This window comes from Coturnix japonica, chromosome 4, assembly GCF_001577835.2.
Source record: "Coturnix japonica isolate 7356 chromosome 4, Coturnix japonica 2.1, whole genome shotgun sequence".
Classification (NCBI taxonomy): domain Eukaryota; kingdom Metazoa; phylum Chordata; class Aves; order Galliformes; family Phasianidae; genus Coturnix; species Coturnix japonica.
The window spans coordinates 79,364,335-79,387,409 of NC_029519.1; the positions used below are offsets into that span (position 1 = coordinate 79,364,335).

General features: G+C 35.9%; 1 protein-coding gene across 4 annotated transcripts in view; it reads right to left on the reverse strand.

The window, feature by feature from the left end:
• The window catches only part of CTNNA2 (catenin alpha 2), a 424,920-nt gene that overhangs the window by 198,185 nt on the left and 203,660 nt on the right, over positions 1-23,075 (reverse strand). The window contains exon 1 of one of the 4 annotated variants that reach the window (XM_032444564.1): positions 20,381-20,539. The exons of the other annotated variants lie outside the window; for them this stretch is intronic. Coding sequence (XP_032300455.1) covers positions 20,381-20,524 — 144 coding nt within the window. The 5' untranslated portion in view covers positions 20,525-20,539. Of the gene's footprint in view, positions 1-20,380; positions 20,540-23,075 lie in introns of those variants that run through there. 4 annotated transcript variants of the gene reach the window in all.

The following is a 23,075-nucleotide window of genomic DNA, read 5'->3' on the forward strand; positions in this document are numbered from 1 at the left end:
TTTTAAAAGTGACAGTAAGAGAAAAATCTTGATTCTGTAGGAAAATAGAGTGAATAACCTAGAATGGCATTTCATTCATCAAACCGAAACGCTGACGAGAGATACAGCAAAATTATCAGCCAAATCAGTTAGACTTCCCTGTAAGTGAAAAAGTGTGAATGAGGAGAAATCACACCAATATACGGTGGATGTTCCCAGGAAAGGAAGCGCAAAAGCCAGATATCCATTACCAAGATGAAGGCAGTGAGATGGGTTTGGTACACAATTCATCCTACCTGCCAAGAGCCACCCTAACAGAAAACAAATACAGGAAAACACAGCATCAGATACTTCTAAGCTATCAACTGAACTCAACTATTGCACTGTGAAACACTCTTAACCACGAAAATGCTGCAAAGCAGTCACTTAGCAGCGATTTGTGCTTAATTCAGTCTGCTTAAAGAAAAAAAAACAAAAACAAACAAACAAACAAAAACAATAACAACACAATATGAGTCTCATGATTTATATGAACTTCATCGTGTGCACGGCATAAACCAAGTATATTTTTACCTACTGCATGCCTTTCATTCTAAACCGCGTTAGTGAAAAACATGTGCCAGCGAAGCAAAAGAATAACGTACAACCTTATTTGATGAATATAAATTCCAAGCTGTTTGTAGTCCACAGTCTCATTTGAGACTGAGGTTTGTGCACCCATTGCACTGTGAATCTAACTGCAGACTTCCACATGTGTACAAGAACTTAAACATTACCAACCTTTCTCCAGAGAGAATCCATGAATTCAGTATAACTACACAGGAGGATGACAGCATCTCCAAAGACACCAGACTTCTGAAAACATATTTGGTAGTATGGAAAAGAGTCTTCCTACTTATTCTACCTCTTAAATATATATAGAATATATTAAAAGTAAATAGTAAGAGTTGAGTTTTCAGCCAGAATCCAATTATGAGGAACAAACCTTTACAAGGCAAATTCAGTAGTCATATGACATACAGAACTTCTTTGTCTTTTTTCCTAGACTCAATGTAAGCACAGAAAACCCAAGTTCTAGTTAACTTAGCCAAGATGGCCAAAGTCTTTTAAATGCAACTTAGATCATGAATTTGCCATTTGGGGATGAAATTGTTTCAGTTCAATGATGCTGATGCTCACCTCAAAAACTGAGCTAATAATATTGGCCTCAGTGCAAATCCCATTAAAGTCAACTGAAATTTTGCAATTTAGACTCCCAGAAGGAACATCAAATCATGATTTCTTGACTCTACACTGATGACTGAGCTTTTCATTAACTTTTTTTTTTTTTCCTTTTTCCATGTCACTGAAATTATTATAATAAAGTGGTTAAATACTGAAATACTACTGAAAGAAAGAAATTTTATAATCAGAAGTAAGTTTTTCCATCTACTTCAATCAGCTTTTTAGAACTAGTTTAACTTGATTCTGCTCATTCCTCTGCATGGATATGGCAATTTCTGCTATTTTCTGATGAACTGTTTATGGTAAGTAGAGATTCCTGAATTAATTCCTCAGTTTGTTTAGGATCTGTTTTCCTGGGTGACTTCTGCTGATCCAAACTTCTTGGGCACATTTTGAATCAATCAGTCTTAAGGGACTCTAAATTCATCATTGAAGCATTATTACCAAAATCATTCAGTTAAGCAAAGAACACATCCAAAATTAACTTGGCTTGATTTACAGCCATGGTAATAAGCAGTGAATTATATTGCAATAATAACAACCAACAGGTGTCATGGTTTATTATTTATTTTTTTTTTCCTGTTATAATTTTTACAGTTAAGCAATTAAGAACGGCATTATCCTTGAACTTCTGCTCAATCAGTTAATTGCTGCCTCTTCCCAACATCCTTACTTGCTACTGCAGGACAGGATTATCAGATTTGTGAATCCAGTGAATGAATTTAAGAATAGTACAAAACACACTCAACACTTCACCAAGAAAGGAATTCCTAGAAATTCAGATACAGTAGCATTCACCATGCTCTGTATCATTTTCTTTACAATTCCCCCCTTTTCCTTTGCCAAATGGTCTCCATTAAACCCAGAAGAGCTTATTCCAAAAAAGAAGACAACTCAAAGCATGAAAAAACCTGATCTTCAGAAGTATATTTATTAGTCACCATAAAAGTCATTTTATGCAGGGTTGATTCACAAATAAACATAAAAGACAATCTATGTAAGATAAAAGTTCTTCTATAATATTTTCCTTAGTTGAGAAGTATACATGAAATGCATAGAGAGAAGTGAGAAGTGAAGCATATACAGTGTATGCATTATACACAATCACTTGGCTCTAAGTACACTTCAAGGTCTTAATAGCACCATATGTTTTAGTTTCCAGAAAGCATAAGGTAGCTTGTAGCAGAAAGGTAGATATGAAGAGACCACTCAAATCAATCCCGTTACTCGTAAGTTTAAAGGTAAGAATATATTAATAACCTTGCTGAGCAGTAAGAAACTGAAATAGCTCCTTGCACAACATACTCTTGGCACAGTTCACATTGTCTACAACACAATAATATATACAGGCATGTTCTTCTGTATTTGTCTTTTTAAGCAACACATACATTTATAAGACTAAATTATGCACTGAATATTCATTTAAATAACTTAATGTCTACTACTTTTGTTTAATGTATCTTTCCTGTGCTTGCACACTATCTAACTTTGCAGATTATATATTGGTTTAGTCTCACCTTTATCGTAGTGAAATTATTGAATATAACAGCAATATATTCTGAGAAGCATGGAGTGGACTCCTTTCAGCCACATAAGTGTTCTTTGCTAAGGAAATGTTATTAGCAGGGCATCAGGAACACATTGCCACTGAATAGAAGCACCATATCTTGCCAGATGACATGCAGAATATCTCATACAAATAACACTTTCGTTACAAACAGAAAATGGGGCCATCAGAATTCAAAATTCGGAAATGGATTCAGTGCTGCAGACATGAAGAAAATTACCCATCCTTGGAAACCTGCTTTCCTCTGGGACCTTCTAACCCAAGTGTAGGAAATAAAAACAAAAAACACTATTAACAAAAAGCATTCAAAAGTACACTAGTAGGGAACACAAAGTATGTTCAGAACTACTTGAACACCTTTACACCTGAAGTGGATGACTTCTATTTATCCATGCAAGCTACAGCAAAATAGAGCTCAAAAAATATACTGCCTTAAACACAGCTTAGATAGGTGACAGCAAAATCCCGTCTTCACATGGAAAACCTATTTTTCTTACAGTTTTTTTTTTTTAATTCTTGTAACATAAATATTCAAAACAAATATAATTTTAAGGAGACGATCAAGAAAAGAATAAAGAATAAAACAAAAGAAAAAGGGTAACAGCTTTCAGAACACCATTTGAAATAAATTTATCCCCACATCAAAATGGAAAATTACAAAGTTTGCTAAGTGTTTTAATGAGACATTCTCTTCAGCGCTAACACAAGCCCAGCTCATTACACCACAGCAGCAGCACTTGCTGACTTCTTGCCTTTAATTATTAATTATCTTGACTTATACTTTATATGAGTCATCTTGTCATAACAACAGTAAATACAGCCACAAAGCAAAGAGGAATATCAGCAGGATGATGACACTAATTGCACTGTCTTGACTTGAGTTAAAATTGTTGAACAGTAAATGAGATTACTAGCCTAAAGATAATCTTAATTTAAATTTGCAGCTGCATTCATCTCATCACAGATGCAATTCTTTGGAGTGCTTAAAAAAAATAATAATACCAGGCAACCATCTAAAAGAAACCTTTATTTCTCTTGGTTTTAGAGATAATTAAAAGTGCCTGCATATGTTTCATTCTAATGCCATATTTTCTAACAAGCAGCACTTTGCAGGCCAGAGTAGAAAAAAAAAGAAAAAAAAAAAAGGAAAAAAAAGAGTAATTTCCTAAATAGTCTTAAATTTTTCTATCATTCATACTGACTTCTAATTATATGTTTTTGTTTGCACATTTCTAACCTGGAATTTCTTCAAAGAACAGATGAAGATCAGTTAAAGCAGATGAAATTTCACATGATTGTTAAGCACTGGCTACCCTGGATATAATTTCCTTGCAAATACTGAAACACTTTGTGAAAATGACTTTAAAGCATTACTTAGTTTTCCAATTTTATTAAGTAGCTAATATGTTCCCCCCACCCATTTATTAAATGATACAGACACACTTATTTGGAAGACAACTGAACACAAAATATGCTTTCAGTTTATTCTCATATATGTCTGTACCCAGAATGTGTTTTCACTGAAAACATTTTTTTTGTTGTTAACATATGGAAATCATAAAATTAGTAAATTAAGTAGATTAAGAATTGAAACAACAACAACCTTTCCGCATTTTAGATGAAGATTTTAACCAGTTTTAACCAGATTAGAGAGTCAGCATCAGAGTGGATGAAATCTCATGGTTTCTTCAGCCTCTCGTTCAAATTTCCTATACTCTCACTACTTTAAATAAATATTATTTATTATCTACTAAAATTTCTTACTATTTACTACTTCCCAGTAGCTAGAGGATGTTTTCTGCGCTGCAAAGGTCTTCAAACACCTTGCTTTCCAGTGTAAATTGGATCAGAGATGCACCTAGCTCTATTTGGAGTGTAAAATGAGATTTTCAACTGAAAAGACTTTGTATACAGGATGACCTGGAGCACAAATGGTATATTATAAGCTTTAAGGGGTGGTGCAACCTCTTCTCCTTGTAAATAAATTCACATCTGAACGGTATGTCTGTTAGTACAATAGTTTTGCTCACATGAAACATCAGACTGAAGACCAATATACAAGAAATTCTCAAAACTATGTGGGAATGTGGAAATTGGTAATTAAAACCACAACAGCATTTTTAATCTATGCACAGTGAGATACTTCCAGCATATTTATCTAGTCTGATAGATTTCTAAAGCTTCTATGCAGTCAATGGGGGACAGAGCACTCTGAGGGCACTACACACTCCTATTTGAATACATGTTTAAAGCTGAATCGATGACTTAAAAAAATGTGTGTTTATCTCATTAGCTACTGGAACATTATTGTCAGTTCAGATGTAGGCTTCTACACAGAGAAAGGTGAAAGAGATGATTCCTACTGTTTCTGTAAAGGGCAACTGTCTGCATCTCTCTGAAAGTTCAGAATTTGGAGCCGAGGCTCTACTAAGCCTCCATATCCAAAATTCACCTGTGTAATTGCATAAAATCCTCAGAAGATCACATAACTATGAAATGGATTAGGTTAGAAGGGACCTTAAAGATCATCTATCTCCAAGCTCCAGCCCTGGCCTGGCTGCCACCCACCAGCTCAGGCTTCTCAGGGCTCCGTGCAACCTGGCCTTGAGCCCCTCCAGGGATGAGGCTCCCAAATATCTCTGGGGAGCAATACCAGGGCCTCACCACTCTCCAAGTAACAAATTTCTGCCCAACTTCTATCCTAACTTTCTAACCTTTTAGTTTTAAACCATTCCCTTTTGTCCTATTCTCTATCAGATCATGTAAAAAGTCAGTCCTGCTCCTGATTATAAAATACCTTCAAGTAACAGAAGGCTGCAATGAGGTTTCCCTGGAGCCTTCTAATCTCCAGGCTAAACAAGCCCAACTCCCTCAGCTTCATATCATCACCATATCCAAATAACTCTTTCCTGTTTTTACAGCTAAAAACCACCAGCATTCCAACGAATGTCTGCCTATCCAAGTTTGCCAACAGGTTGAGATGCTGTTCAGACAGACTCAGGCACAGCAGAGGTGCCCTCCTTCCCCCTGCCATTGTTAGTGCTGTCAAAATTACAAATACTTCTATGTGTTTCTGCATCTGAATGCTTTTGCATGTAGCTCTGTTTGCCACAATATGTGGATTTTGTATTGATCTTCATTTGAAAGGCAATTCTTTTTCTAACCGATAATCTTTTATGCCTTCAAAACTCCAGGCTGGCATTTAACAACAGACTCCAGCAGACTGTGGAAGTGCTGAAATGTAAAGGTCAAGGACAAAATACAAGCTACTGTGAATTGCAGCCCTCACACTACATTCCCTGGAAATTCAAAAAACTTGTTTGCAAGATATGTTGATGTTGAGCAGAGTTAAGAAAACAGACTTGGTTTGTCATCTGAATTACATTAAATAAAACACCTTTTTCTTCCTGGCTCAGGATGTCTTGCTGTTATATCTATCTGTGTTGCTGGCCTTGAATGTGCCGTACTTCATCAGGTATTTGCACCAATTCCGAAATGCTTACTTTCTCAGAAACTGGAAAAAGAAAATGGAAACCACATTTTGTTTTGATAAAGTTTCTGAAGACTGATGAATCAAAGCCTATAGCAAGAAAAAAAAAGTTAAGTTTCTTTCTCTGCTTCGTGTAGTAAAAGTGTTTGGAAGTAGCAAGAACAAAACCAACTTCTCCAAAAGTACACAGACAACAAAGTTAAATTTTCTCTTTCTCAATTACAAGAAAACAACAAAGAAAATAACAACATAAATTAAGAGTAATAATAAAACTTTCAAGGCCAGATGGATCCAGGTTCTGTCCTGAATGATCCCTCTGTTTATAATTCAGGTAAACTTTAAAAAACTCTTTCCTCTGAGTAAATGCAATTGCATGAGGTTAAAGGTAAATAAAAGTCATATTTTAAGAGAATACCCAGTTACTAATACTCTTTGTTCCCTTGACTTTTTTTTTTATATAAACTTATTTATATTGCATAACTATTATTCTTTAATTTACCTACTAATGTGATATCCAATGGCACATTCTCAGTAAATGCGAACAGTCTCTTAATTCAGCATAACTATTATGCTGCATGTATTTTACTAAGCATAGTATAATCATTAATAATCGCAACTTCATATTTCTGTACATTCCCCACTTTTTATAAAGACTGCATTGAGGTTGTTCTATTGGTTTTATAGTTGTAACAGTTTGAAAAGAATCTGTATAGATATGAGTTATCTTCTGTAATTTTGAAACTTACACAAGACTAAAGATATCTGCGTAAATGTATGAAACAGATTCATCATCATGGCAACAATGGAATGAAATATAAGAAAACTTACATGCATTCACGTTCTTTCAGAATTCATTATATTTCTGCAGTCTATTCTTTTCCACTCTCGTCCCCTCTTTTTTTTTTTTTTTTTTTTTCTTCTTAATATATTAGTACAGCATTATACAGAAATCTGCTTCCATTTAGAGTAATACTTTCATGACTGTTTGTAAAGATTCACTCTATGGTGAAAAAAAGGATATGATTCACCTAACTAGTAGGAATCTACTGTCAAAATAAATAACTTAATTCAAAACATGGATTCTTTCAAATTCTTCTGTTTCAGAAAGTCCGCAGTACTGCTAACATATGAGGAGATGAGAATCTCTAGAAGGAAGACTAACAGGAAGAAGGGTGGGGGAGGAGATTTAAAACACAAATATCTGAAAATCTTTCATTTTTCTTGCAAGAAAATAGGTTCAAATAGAAAAACCTGACTGTTGACTAAAATATTGTTTTAGGAAGTGATATAGGAAGATGATATCGAGTACTTTATATCACTGTAATTTCGGTGTGAAATGTAATATACAGTTATATATAATTATTAGTTTTCCACTTTACTGATAACCCGTTTCTCTTCTTTATTTCTCCTTTAGTGCTACGCTCTTGTAATGTTCCAAGACAATCAGTTCCCTGTCATATTTAATTATTTTTCTTTCCTACAGGAAATAGATGAAAACAAACCATTAATATCCTTAATTTACATGTGATGAATAGACCACAGGCAGATTAAGAACAGGATTAATTACATCCATCCCTAGTCGTGTAAAATATACATATCCAGCCTGAGCTAGGTGCCTTGGCAGCCTGCAAACACAGGAGAGGTGAAGGGCTTTTCAGAAGATACAAGCCAAACACAACAGAATGGAACAAAATTCCTTCTGGAAATAACTGTGCTTAAGGCAGGGGGATCCTGAACAACACTAGATTTGCCCCCTGCATTTTGGGTGGCTGTAAATTGGAGATGAAGTACACTCTGGGATTTTTCTGAGACTATGCAGCATGGCTAAGGAAGAATGACTGGAGTATTAGTTTCGCAAGTGCTTAAACCTCAAGAAACTGCTCCAGCTGTAACAGAGACAGATAATGCTTCTGATGAATCTAATAGTCAACTCAAGTGCCAAAGATGGCATTTCCAAGCTTCAACTTAACAGTGCAGACAACACAACACTGTATGAACCTATAGGGAGTGTTTCACAGATCATAGTGTGGAACATACCTCACAGATACAAGCTCCCCACAAGGTTATCAACTTGTATTTTAACTGGTAGCACCCCAAACTTCACATTTTAACTTGAATGGAAAGTTACGTGACAACACAACAGGAGAGAGCAGAAAGAGGTTTAGATTGGACATAAGAAGGAACTTTTTCTCTGAGAGTGGTCAGGCACTGGAATGGCTGCCCAGGGAGGTGGTGAAGTCACCATCCCTGGCAGCGCTCAAGAGCTGTCTGGATGAGGAGCTACAAGATATGGTTTAGTGGTTTGTTGTAGCTACAGTAATGGGAGGACAGCTGGACTGGATGATCTTGTAGGTCCTTTCCAACCTTGTGACTCTATGGTTCTATGAAAAAACATTGGAACAATAAGTGTAAGTAATGATGAAGTTGGTATTTATGTTTTTTTAATAACTTTCTTCCTTTTCTTGCTGGAGGAAAAAGCCCCCATGACAAACAGCCTACACAGTATCTATAAAAACACATAATTCCCTGGGGCTGCAGAAGGCAGGGAGCTTTACCTTTCCTCTTACACAACTATTTTCTAGAACTACTCTAGAACTCCTATTTTTTATTTTTATTATTTTTCTCCTTTCAAGCTCAATCTCCTGTCTGCTTTCCTTTTCCCTCAGTTTCTTAAACTTGGGCAACTGCAAGCCTTTCCTATTTTATTTTACACTCTCCTGCTGTGGCTTCACAAGCTCATCCACCACTGGAATAGCCCTGAGTCAGCACATCCCACCATGAGATTTAAGATGAATTAAACGTTATTCAACCACATCTACAAACTCTGTAAATATCTTGAGAATATCTCCGGATTCCTGCTTAGTTCTGTATGTTAGACTCTCCTGTCTTCTGCAGGGGCTAAAACAACTTGACTGTTATTATAAGCAACTGCACCACTGTTTGTGAGACTTACCAGAAGAGCAACCATCGTTCTAACAGCTGTGCTGTCTATTTCTTTGAGTAGTACAATCTACCTCGTCAAAATATATTTATGGAGAAAGATAGAGCCCAGACCTTCTTGGTAAGGAGAATTTTAAAAATAAATATTTAAAATTAAAAAAATAATACTAATAATAATAAATAAATGTAGAACGTAAAGACTATTTCAGAACTTTGTGTGACTTTCCAAATTGCTTTAGAACTCAGCTCTTTGCTTATTTCAATTGTAGCAGTGATAAATACAAGCTCCCTAGAAGCCTCTTCATCACTACTTTCCTATTCAACAGAAAAACAGAACCTCCACATCATTTAAACACCTGTTTGTACGGAAAGGAACATATTTACTATCATACTCTCTTCAGCTATTTCCAACAACAAAGGTATCAGTGGAATTTTGTGCATGCGTGGATAGCCTAGCAGCGCTCAGTACTTACACAGAAAGCCTTCAAGAGCAACCAAGGGTCTTTCAGGAAACAGTGGTGATGTCACGAGACTGTAGCTGGCCTGCTTTTCTTCATGCTACTAGCAGACTAAAAACCTAGCACAAATACACATCTTACTGAGATAGTTATTATGAGCACCAGTACCAAATGACATAAAATCAACCTGAAGTCAATGAAGATTGGCAAGTATTAGCCATGAAGAATGCAAGAGTTGCAAGAAAAGAGGACCAATCATGGTCTTCTAATTAAGACACAGTTGAAAAATGGTTGTCTTGCATGACTTGGGACGTGCCATTAGATTTCTCAGATGAAGGTGGTGCTGTTCCAGTTGATTGTTATTACAGAAATAGTCCCAACACCTAGAATAATAAATTATTTCCTGGGACATAGCAGGAATTCTTCTTTCCTTGTAGACTAACCCATCAAATCTAGAGTTAAGCTGATAAAATACTCATTACTTATTACATAATTAGAATTTACCTTCTTCAGAGTAGAATTCTTCCTTTAAAAGAAGTATTAGAGTTTCTTTAGTAAGTCTATTGCAATGTATCTCCAAAATACTTCTGGCACCCCCTGTCAGAATCTCTATATTCACTACATTCTAATTTGTTTGATCACTTTTCCCTATCTGCATATCTGCCTATCATATCAGTCAATACTTTCATGTTTTTAAATGCTGTTGTGCTTTTTGAATTTGTTGCAGTTTTTAAAGCCTGGCAGTAAATAAAACGAACAAACAAAAACAGTGCAAATAAAATGTTTTCTATGCTTTGAAAGGAAAAAGGATGTATACAACTCATTTCAAGAAAAAGCACATCTTAGGAGGCACATGGAGATATTCTTCTGTTGCTGTTTTAAACCTAAGAAGAGAAGAGAGAGGGAAAGACACAAAAAAGGGGGAAAGGAGAGGAAGACAATAACAGAAGAGAAAGAGAAAGTTAAATGAAATAAATTGCATGAAGGTGGCAGAAAGTGGAAAAAATAAATAAATACAGAAATCTCCAAATAACTTCTGAAAACAACATAATACTCAGATCTGGCTAAACTAGCTTATCTCAGTTTCTTTTTTTTCCCCCCCACTTCTTTATTCTCTTCCTTCTAGTTTCCATTTGTATATTCTGGCACAACCCAAATTTATTAAAATCCTATGATTTTCTCATTTTGGAACCTGTCCTCAAACCTTAATATTTCAACCTCAGTTTAACTAACTTCTTTCCCAGACCTTCTTAAGAATTGTCAGCAGATGTGAGGAAGTCAGATCAATATCTTTATTAATATCATTGAACAATTTCTGTGCTATTTATTTCCCCTGTTATTTTCCTTCTCAACCCTAATTCTTGTATAATTTACAGTGGTACTTTGAGTTTTATCCAAGAGGTAGCAGCTATCAAGTTGATGCCCTTAAGCTAAGCCTGTTTGCACTTGGCCACATTGTACGTTTCACAAAAGCATTATTTGCACTCTTTACTGTGACTATAAGTTTTCCAGAAACAAAACAGTTTTATTAGCATGCTTCTAACTATACTGAGAAATATCTCCAAAATTACTCATAGATCTCTCACAGAGCAGCACATACATATATTAAACTATGCTTTCTTCCGTGACCATAACCCACTGTTAAAGTTTACGCCCACCATACATACCAGGTAATCATAAGTCCATTGTCTTATAGTAACTTGATTTGAGAGGGCTTTCTATTCCAAAATAGTTAACGATGCACCAAAACCCCCAGGTGCCATAACTGGGAAACAGACCTACATTTCTAATATGACGGAACAGCGTTTCATCAATCTAATAGAACAATGCTAAAGAAGCTGTATGGAAACCGCAATTCTCACTTCAAAGAAAAAAAGCAAAACAACCAAATACCAACAAAAAAGCAGGACCTGGATATGCAGAGAACAATATTTAAAATAAAACAGAATTAAATTTCTCTTCAAACAGCAAGGTCACCAATTTTATTTATTTATTTATTTATTGGGGGGGAAACTCAATAACAACCACTGAAATACCAAACATTTTCAGTCTCATAGAGTTACCTGGAATACCTGCAGCACAGAAAGAAGTGGAAAAGTGATTTGGAAGCTTGGAAAGATGATTTTGCCACCAGAACTTATCCCAAAGTGAGAATTTAGATCTCAGTATTTCCCATAAAAAAGGCTATATTAAAAAATTTCCAATCAATTTAAGTTATCCTCTTTTTAGATAGCTCAGCTACACCATGAATCAAAGAGGAGCCAGATCTAGAAGCCATTATTCCTTCAGATCATACACCAATATCAAAAGTAAATTGTTTTCAAAGCAGTTGACAGCAACCCCAGCCTCGGTACTATGAAAAGGCTGCACATCTTCCTCATCTTTGTCTTTTGCCATTGTGCAATCTACTTCTGCTTTTAATTAGGAACACTTGTTCATTAACTAACACAGACTAATCAGAACGTGAGCCACTGATCGGTGGGTATGATGAAAGGCATGAATATTTAATAGTAGGATATACTATGCTCTGGCCAACACTGACATTTAACCTAGGAGCCGAAACTCACCCTTAGTTTCAGAATTTATACGTAATTTCTTTTTACTGTTTTTATTCTTTTTTTTTTTTTTTTCCTAAACTTTGTCAGGGTTGAAGATAAAAACTACTTAACCTTCTGAGGTCAATCAGTTTGTATTTTATAACAACTGAATTTATGTTATTTGTTCAACATAATCACATTAAGAGTGTGACACCATTTTAGAATCAGAAAAACAGAACTATGTGATTACTGAAAAACAAAGTGTGTTTTTGTTGTTGTTGTTGTTTATTCTATTTAATACAAATTCTTCAAGTGTAAGCAGGTAGTTGGCATGAACTGAAAATTTAATGTAATTGAAGCCACCGTAAAAGGAAAAGAGAATGGATAGCTTCCATTTAAGTACTAAGCTCGCCCAAAACAGACAGATACTATAGGTCAAATGCAAAGACACCAGTGTTAAAATTGAAAATGGAGTATTACAATTTTTACACTGGTTTATTCTAGAAGTAAGCAACAGCAGCTTGACAGTTTCATCCTTCCAGTTAAGGAAAGAAGAAAAATGTAACAGAACCCAACAAAAAGAGTCTATTTCCATGAAGCACAAAGGAAAGAAAGATGGATGATTTAAAAACTCGAAATCCAGATCAGCGAAGGGCGTTTTTATACAGCAAGTGTAAGTTCACAAATTATTGTTCAGTCAATTTTTTCTCCTACTGTGTACAATTTTTCAGCACTGTATCTCTTTTCACTTTCTTCTTCCTACATAATAAATCAGAAATATTTCCTGGCATTTTTCAGAGACAACAAATGCAATATTTTCATTGCTTTCTGATAATGCTGAAGCATGCTTTAAGCAGAAAATACTCAGCTCCACTGCCAACTGTTCCTATTTCATGTATATATATTTATGCTTATATATATAAATTCCCTCACGTGCATACAACACACATATACATACATCCATGAATAAAAATCTACTCATCTTCAGAAACATAACTATGGTTTTAAATGTATGCTGTTATTATAAAATAGAGGCTCTTAAGAAAATAAAAATACATTTTTTAGTTAAGTATTACAGGATCTTTATTATTAGCACAAAGTTAGTATCTGTGTAAGTATATGGAAACCTTTCCATTCAGTCCCTCAATCAGCTTGATCTGGGCTGCAGGTTCTCAGATTGCCTGCCCACTCTGCAATTCCCTATGAAGTGGAAAACAAACCCACAGCTGTTTCAAGTGACGCTTCTCAGATGCAGCTCTGATCCTGCTCTCACTGTAACTAAGATAGGTAAAACCTGTTATTTCTGCTATGAACTGATGAACTTACAGCCCTCCCCCAAAATGTAGCTATTGCTCTTTTAAAACTATCAAATACTTGAGTTCCACAGATGTAGCACAGTCCCAAACAGTTCACAAAGTGCTAGATTACCATTGTGACTGAGGGAATGTAGTGACTTTTCCACAGATAAAGAACACTATTTTCATAACAAAGTTTGATTAGGTGATACGTATGAGCATGCAGACATGTCGAAAGATGATGCTAAGTTTCGTAAAAGAGGTTAAGAAAGAGTTTTTAGTAATCAAAATAAAGATTCTGTCAGCATAAAACCCGCAAGCTTGGAAGATTTGGAAAATAAAAAGGAAAAAAAAAATAATAAAAATAAAAAATAAAAAATCCAAAGATGTGAAATAATTTCTGCAATAAGTATCAAAATAGGAAAATTCTATGATGATCACAACAAATCCTAGTCATTAAGAGGACTACAAATTTGCCTTTTGCGTCTTCTCATTTTAATGCCAAAATACCTTTGTAAATTATTTTTAAAGAAGTTCTGCTTAACACAGTTCTCTTCCTCGCAGTTGTAACAGAAGAAAGGGCAGAAGCTGATAAGAGGAAAAAAAACAAAACACCCAACAAATCACACATAAGAGGTATTTACTTAAAGAAAACATAAAAATAATAAGAAATGTACAGACATTGCACAGGTTATTTATTAATTTAACCAATTAAAAAATACAAATACACCTTTCTCCTAGGATCAGCAATACATCCAGCTTTCTTGGTATGAGTAGAAGAGGCTAAAAGTTATTATTATTACTATTCATTTCCCAAAACAAACAAACAAACAAAAAAAAAAAAAGAGTAATTCGGAGAAGCAACAGTTTGAATGTTACCTTGTGGCTGAGATGGCCATTTAGAGTTTACTACGTATTTGGTTTAATTATTTAAATAAGAGTATAGATTTTATACACCTATAGATCTTATAAGTTTCAACCATGAGTTATGAGTAGTACTGTGAATCCAATCTGGGTTGAAGTCTTCCTGGAAACATCAAGTTTCAACGGACGGGAAAGTTAAAATGACTTGGGATATTACTGTTGTCTTCAGTGACTTTGAGTAAAGTCACTGACAGTGCTTAGCTTCCCTATCTTTAAAACTCACTAGTGATAGTTCTTATCCTTTGGCATGTATTTTGACATCTCTAGATAAAAGGCATAAAAGAAGATAAGTAATATTAAATTCTTTATTTGTGATGAATGCAATTATCCTCATCCACATAACTTTCTATGACTTTTTTTTTTTTTTTTTTTTTTTTTTCAGCATTCAGGTCTAAAGAGAGTTTCAAAAATCAAACTTCATATTATGCTAAGTGATATTATTTTAGAAAAAGAAAGAATAAAAGGTTGTTATACTTGACAGTTCCAAGGGATAATTCATCCCGTTGCAACTAGGTACCTTAAATAGTCTATGATTTCTTTCCCCCCTCTATGTTTCAACTCCATTGACTGTGATTATCTTAAATTACACGCCTTTTACACAGCTGAAGTTAGCTGAGGAGAACACTATCCACATAGAACGTAAGGATTTGAGGCATCATCTTAAAGCTTTTGGGTTGTAAACTATGGACATTCTTGATTTTTCAAATTAACGTGACTGGGGAGTTGGATTATATTGATATATTTTTAATTGGAGAGGAATGAAATCAATAGGGATTATGATGCGTGGTCTTGATTTTTTTTTTTTTTTTTTTTTTTTTTTTTTTCCAGCATTTATTGCCAATACTGTAAACACAAGGAAAAACTTAACTTGGGTGACAGAGCATTGGAACATGCATCCCTGCTTTATTGGAGATATTCAAGCCACACCTGGACATTTTCCACTGCAAAATCCTGTAAGGAAATTGCTTTAGCAGGTGGTTGGACTGGAGGATCTCCTGAGGTTTCTTCCAACCCCTACAATTCTGTGATTTTATTTTGCTATGGATTATTTACCTCTTAGATATCTTGAGGAGCTCCTGATTACTGAGCCACTGCTCAAGGGACTTCTGTGATACTGCAGTGTTAAACCTTACTGCCTTATCAGGGGAATCAAAGTGAGCTGGATACAATAATTTTCAGGTGAAATTTAACTGGCTTAAAAAAATCACATTTAAATATACATTAAATAAATGTATAATAATAAAATAAACATTTGAAATTAAATAAGAAACCACATCACACAATCCCCAAGCACTCAATTTCTTCCCTCAATTTAACTCTTTAAGATATTTAAAAAAAAAAAAAAAATCATACAGTTTCCTATATGAAATTCCGCACTATTTAGTATAAGCTTCTTTCAGAATAAGAAAATAACAAGTGAACTATCTGAATATAAAATCTGCATGCAAATATATGTACATGAACTCCTTTATAAATAAACAATATGTTCCAATTCACTTACAAATAAGCTTAATTTTCCTTGCTTACTGTAGATTTCCAGGTGTGGAGCCCTCAGTACAAAAAAAGACATGGAGATTTTGGAAAGGGTCCAGAGGAGGGCCACGAAAATGATCAGGGAGCTGAAGCACCTCTCCTATGAGGACAGGCTGAAGGAGTTGGGCTTGTTCAGCCTAGAGAAGAGAAGGTTGCGGGGTGACCTCATTGCAGCCTTTCAATACCTGAAGGGAACTTACTCCCCGGAGGGGAATAAACTCTCGGAAAGGGCTGACAATAGCAGGACTAGGGGAAATGGTTTTAAGTTAAAAGAGGGAAGATTTAGGTTGGATGTTAGGGGACAGTTCTTCATAGAGAGTAGGTTAGGCCCTGGAAACAGGCTGCCCAGGGAGGTTGTGGATATCCCCGTCCTTGGAGGCGCTCAAGACCAGTTTGGACGGGGCCCTGGGCAACCTGATCTAGTAAAGGGCGTATTTGGTTTGTCCCTGCCAGGCAGGGGGGTTTGGAACCTACATGGATTCCTTGAGGTCCTTCTAACCCGGGTGTATGGGACATCACAATGTGAAACCACTGATTGATCAGCTGAGGCAAGTGTGGGTCAGCTGTGGAGCACAGGTGAAAGTTATTGTAGCTGTGCTCCCTGGAGGGGTGGAGTTCGACTCCACCTCCTCTGAGACCTCATTTAAGGGCTGACCCTCACTGAGGCAGCATCTCTTGGAGATCGCTCACCAGGGAGGATCGCCTCAGCTCTGGTGAGTTCCCTTTTCCTTATATCTTCTGTATTTCTACCATTTTGCTTGTAATTGCTATCCTTGTTAATACCAGCATAGTTATTGCCAATACACCGGGTCATTCTGTGATTCTGTGATTTCACTGAAAGCTGATATATTTCTCTACAGACCAGCTACTCAAAGAAAACTTTCCAATATTGCTAATCCAGCTATAGCCAATACTTGCTTTGCAGTAATAATTTACAATGTTTTCTTCACAAAATTGTTTTAAACTGCTATAGATAACTCTACATTAAATAATAATGGATTTAAAATTAACTCAGTATTTATATTCTGATCTCATCACCTATCATATACATCTAAATGCATGAATCACGCTGAAAGGCCAAAGGAAACAAAACTGATTATTTATAATTAAAATGGTTAAACTGTGGGAAGCCAAATGTTTTGGTTTGTTCAGCCTGGATAAAAGAAGGCTGTGGAGTGACCTAATTGCAGCCTTTCAGTACCTAAAGTGAGCCTATAAACAGGAGAGGAGTCAACTCTTTGAAAGGGTAGATAATAGCAGAACAAGTTGAAGGAAGGAAGATTTAGGTTGGACCTTAGGGGGAAGCTCTTCACTTGGCAACTCAAGGTTTAAGCATCCCACGGCTCAGCAAACAACACACAAATGTCCTCTTCCACTCCTCACCCATCTCACTGTTCCCCAAGACAGCACTGTTAATGAGTTTTAAGTAATCACTGATGGAGTTCATAAACAGCACCTGCACTACAAATATGTTGTGATGATTCTGGCCTCTGTTTCTCTATGCTGGGTGTCTTTGCAGAGTAGCCAGAAAAGCTCTGCAAATATTGTTCTGCTTCTTGTGGTTATCCACTCTTGCTGGCGTGGCTGTTATAATCACATCTCAGAGCTTCAGGGCAACTCAGTCTTTCACTGAGTGACCCTACAAATTGGCAATCTATATATCATAAGGGCACACACACAGAAGAGAGCTAAAGGATGAAATCATATACCAGAGGTATTGGATGTCATATACAACCACCACAGATATTGTTTTATGCCTGTATAACACAGCGGCATGTAATCTCATTATATGCACACATAAATAATAGTTCACAAATGATATAATGCTAAAATACCAAGTGCTGACTGCAGTATAATAACCATTTTTCCTTTATCTCCTGGTTGTTCTCTTGCTGATCCCTCCCAGGCCCCACTTTGCTTAAACAGATGCACTGCTGACACACATTAAGGCTTTTCTTTAGCCTGCCTGCACTTAATATGTTGGTAGACATAACTGCTGCTGGCATTAATGGCTGTATTACCCAAACAGAATGAACCTATAAACACTTGGAAACCTTTCTGCTGATGGTGACAGCATCAAATGAGAGAGACTGGACAGTCACTTCATAAGGGAATGTAGCTACATTGCACCAAAATACATAAAATAAGGACAGTACTCAAAAGAAAACACTGCAGTTCCCTACAGCTGAATCATGTTGTTGACAAACGCAATTATCAGTTATTTGCGCAACTCCATTTTATGGTGAAGGTTTTGACATCGCTTGCCCTGGCAATTATTATCTGCCACTTGGTTTGAACAGCAAAATAAACTTAATCACAGGATGAGCAAATCCAACCAGTGCAATTTAAAAAAAGTCAGAACTTTGCAATTTTATAGTTTTATTAACATATTTTAATTACCAGACACTTCATGTTATCTGTCTTCAGTCAATTATCTCCATATGTTTCAATACGACTATAATTTCTTTTTTTTTTTGCATTTCTAATATACTGCCCCAAAACCTGAACACAAAAAATGTGATGTATCAACACAAATTAAAATATTTTAGAAAGGAAAATGCTAAGCTTATTAAAATATGATTTTTAATCATGTTTTTAACATAAACCTGTCTGAGATTTTTCAATGACTCCCTGCAGTCTAAATTTTCATAATTCTTTCACGTTATAACAAAGGATTTGTGAGATCCCACTGTAGGAATTGTCATACCTACCTATTGCTTCTAGGCTTTTCTCCACCACAAAAGATTTGCAGCCTTCTATATTGCTTAAAGTCATGGATGATTTTATCACCCAGCCAAGCAAATAGCCAGAATTTGGCTGGGCATCAGAAAGTCATTTTTCAAACTCTGCAGCTGCCTGCCACAGAAAGATGATCAGGCCTAGAGACTTCATTTTAATTAGTTTCTCTTCTCCCTCAGGCTGATCTTCCCTTGATTCAAAAAGGGTCAAGAACTGACCTCGTTCCTGGCAGCAGAGAGGGTTTGGAAATTTTAATAATAATAATTTACCTGCAGGTTGTATTAACTGCCACAAAAGTCAATGAGATATTTGTATTGAGTCAAGAAAAAACAAACAAACACACATTCACTTTAATTTTTAAACTATTCTTTCCCCACGAGACAAATCTTTTCTTATCCAAAATGTTATAAATGCACAAGATGCTTCAAAAAAAGACTGTGTGAAAGACTGGAACAACAGCATACTTAATACTGAAATGTACATTTAGCCCACCAAATCATCTCCTTAAGTTCATTTCAATCATATGATTACAGTCCTTAATGCACACATTACCCTTTATGATTAATAATGCCTATAACTTGCCAGTAAGCCTCATCAGCTAATGGCAAAAAGTTAGTCCCTAGTCACTATTTGCCAGGTGCAAACAATGATCCTATACCAGAATAACTACTAGGCTAACAGAACATAAAATTATGTGTAAATCACCCCATGTTAACCAACTGAAACATCTTAAACTGATCACAGTTCACCATCATCCAGCAAGGTTTGACTTGCAGTGACCGAATAAAATTGAATCAAGATAAGTAGCTTAAAGACATAAAAACAAGATTTATCTAATGAAACTTATAGAAATAAACTTATTTTTCTGAGAATTACCGAAAACTCACAGCTAGTAAATAGCCCTGGAACTCAGTTATCTTTCCTTTGTTATATTTCCCTCCTGCAACTAACTTTCTCCTCATTCCTGCTAGCCAAGAAGCCATCACTCTACTGGAAACTCACACTAGGAGGGAATGATATAGAAAACATTTCTGATTGCTCCGTCATGCAGGCTACAGAGAGATCAGCTAGCCTGTTCTACACATCTTTGACAAAAGCAAAACATCACACTGGAGGAGGCAACTTTTTGTTACCTACCTTGAAACTATAGGGAGAAAAGCAACCACAGAACATAACAAGAACGTCTACACTCAACAGACAACAGACATACAAAGAAGGCTAAATAATAGACCAACACATAGATACGCTGAAAGTGAAACAAAGAGTGAAGAAGATAAGGAAACACCTGGAGAAGAACATGAAGAATACTGGGCATTAATAAAGCAATACCTATCTTACAGACCAATATATTTTTCCATCTGGAAAAAAAAAAAACAAAAAAAACCCAAACGTTTGGAAGAAAACTTTTAACTAGCTAAGAGAATTGAACATCGCCATTCTTAGCCTCAAAGAAACTTCCAACAGCTTCCCATGGTCTGGGAACCACCTGATACAATTCTACGTCATGCTTTACATAACAAAGAAAATCCATTTCACAAATCTGAGGAGAAAAAAATATAAAATGAATCTGAACCTAGAGAACATAAATCACAACATTCAAAAAGAAACATCAAGATCTCCCAGTGAGATTGAGCCTGTTTTTCATACCAGTCATACCACCCAAAGTCAATAGCTCACTGTCCATCCACACTTACCTTCTGTTGGCAGCTTAGGCACAGGTGACTGAGAGCAGAGAAAATACTCTTGTTTTCCAGCTTTTCCCAGTAGCTGTGTAAATGATGATGAAGCTGTTTTCTAAACCACACTCTCATTTTCTTCCAAACGTAAGATATTCCCATTCAAGATTAGTTCTCTTGTTTTTCTTAATGTAGACTTCTAAATTAGGTCCTCCTGCAGTTCGTTCTATTTTAAATTCATTCTAATGTGCAATAGGCTTTATCTACGTGAGAACACTGTTTCAATTTAACTGCCCACAGTTTGATTTAGTTGAACGTGACCTTGCTTTATTTCCATTTATCTTGTTACAGTTTAAGTTAATGGGGAATTGACTGAAAATCTGGCTCAGCTGCACAGAAGCAAACAGCTGTAGCAATTTAAGATGTTCTGCAGCTGCTCATTCTGTCCCTCCGCCAAATATTACACCCCTAGAAATTCTGCAAAGAGCATTCAAGCTTTGGCCAACATAGCTGACATTTGTGTACATTGTTATAAACCCATTTTCACATTTTTCCTCTGTAGTCTCTAAAAATATAATGTTTACTCTCAACTAGGGACATAGCAGAGCACAGACGTTGCTAAATTTGCTTACCTCTTGCAGAACAGCACTAATGCACCACAAATGGGATGTCCTTAAAAACTGTCCTTCCACAAACAGGAAAAAAAAACCTGTTCAATTCCAAAGTTTGATAAATATTTCATATAATTAATAGGTTCATCTACACACACTGCTTTGCTTTAATACCTTGCTCCGAGGGAAGGTATATGCCTTCTATCAGCCAGGTTCATTTTAGCTAATTTCAATACCACAACTGACAGTGGATTAAAAACAATTATAAGGAGATACACTTTCCAAAAATATGCAAAAAGAAGAAACTTTCTCAAGAGAAACATTGAGCATAATAAAACCATTCAAGACTCCTGAAAGAGTAACACAAGGGGCACTCCATCCATCAGGAAATATCCTTCCAGACTTTCCAAAATGATCTTTAAAGCACAGGAAAGGAATAGGGCTCAACACATCAAGCCCAAATTCATTTTGCATTATGGTTAAACATGCTAATAACCACTACAGAGCTGGACAAACTTTTTGTTCCACGTATTTTCCATGTATTTCTATTTCTTCCCTTAGAAATAAAAAGGACTTGTTTGTTGTTTGTGTTTCCATATATTACAAAACCACCTTCATGTAATTATAAGCAATTAATTGCTTTGGGACTCCAGCATCATTTCACATTGTAGTCTTGAAAATACTTGCTGCATGAGCTCTATTATGCTTCAGGCTTTGTAAAATTATTTATTTCTTTGGGCTTATTTTTTTTAACAGATTATCTGGCAAAATTCTATTGTGCGGAAGAAAGTAGAAGTACCACTTCTGCTTTGACCTATTTTTTTAAAAAAAACAGAAGTTATTCAACTTTAATAAATGTGTTTATTGCTGTAATTTCTCCTTTAAAAGTCACAAAGTTAAACCAGAACCTCAGCATCTCTATATTAATCTTGTAGCATTGAAAGCTTCTGTTACATGCAGAAGCTCTTGAAAAATTCTCACTCTATTTTTTTACTTAGAACAAGATATGCACGACAGCAACATTTTGACTGTAAAAGGGAAGAAGGTTTATCTTATGTCTCCTCACTCTTGGAATAAATCTTGCTATCCGAAGGACTTCTTCCAGCCTTTCTCTCACTGCATGGTTTATTATCTGGTATACAATAAATCAAGAGATACCTCTGTCCAGTACTTTTCTGCTGATCACACTAGACCCTGAGTCACAGGAGACTTTGTTTCCTGCTTTTCTCCACCATCTTGACAAGAAAGACATTGCCTAAGGTAGTAGCCAAACTATCTGAAAGATAGCTCTGCCCTCCTTTACTGGTTACAGCAGATCAGCATAAAGAAAAAATATTACCTGCTGTATATATGCACTGAATAAAAGTACAGCACAACGATGTATGAGCCAGTGCAAAAAAAACTGGCACACTTAGCATGCCGTAGAAAACTGCTGCTCCTTCATTTGAAGAAGCAACCCTTTCATAATAGCTCACTTGCATAATTACAAGTAATATGGATAGGGGGGTTGATGAAAAAAGAGGAAAAAGGAAGGGAGGGAGGAAGCAAGGAACAAGTCACAGTAGCAGACAGGCTGCCCAAGTAAGTGGTTGAGTCTCCATCTCTGGAGGTATGAAGAGACATGTGAATGTGGCACTAAGAAACATGATACAGTGCTGGAACTCAGTAGGGCAGGTTTATGGTTGGTTGATTATGCTGAAGGTCTTTTCCAGCATAAATCATTAGATGATTCTCTAGATATACACAAAGTCACAAATTCAATTTTCGGTGGAAATTCTGAAAATTGAAGTGGCTGAGAAATGTTCCAAAATGGCTCCCACCATTCCTCCTGCAATGTCAAAAAGAAGTACAGAAGTAATAAGAACAGCTGGAAATTCTATCATAAAATGGTGAAGAAATCAATTGATTTCTCAGACATATCCATGCCCACAGATTCACCTTGTGAATACATCATTCCATAAATCCCCTAGCCCACACGTTGTGTTCTCTGGTGCTTTACTCCATTGTTGCAAACTGAATAGAAGATGGATTGTCAGCATTCACAAAGAGAGAGACTGCCCATGTATTTCTACTGCAGCATGCTAAATGGACTCTCAGGTAAA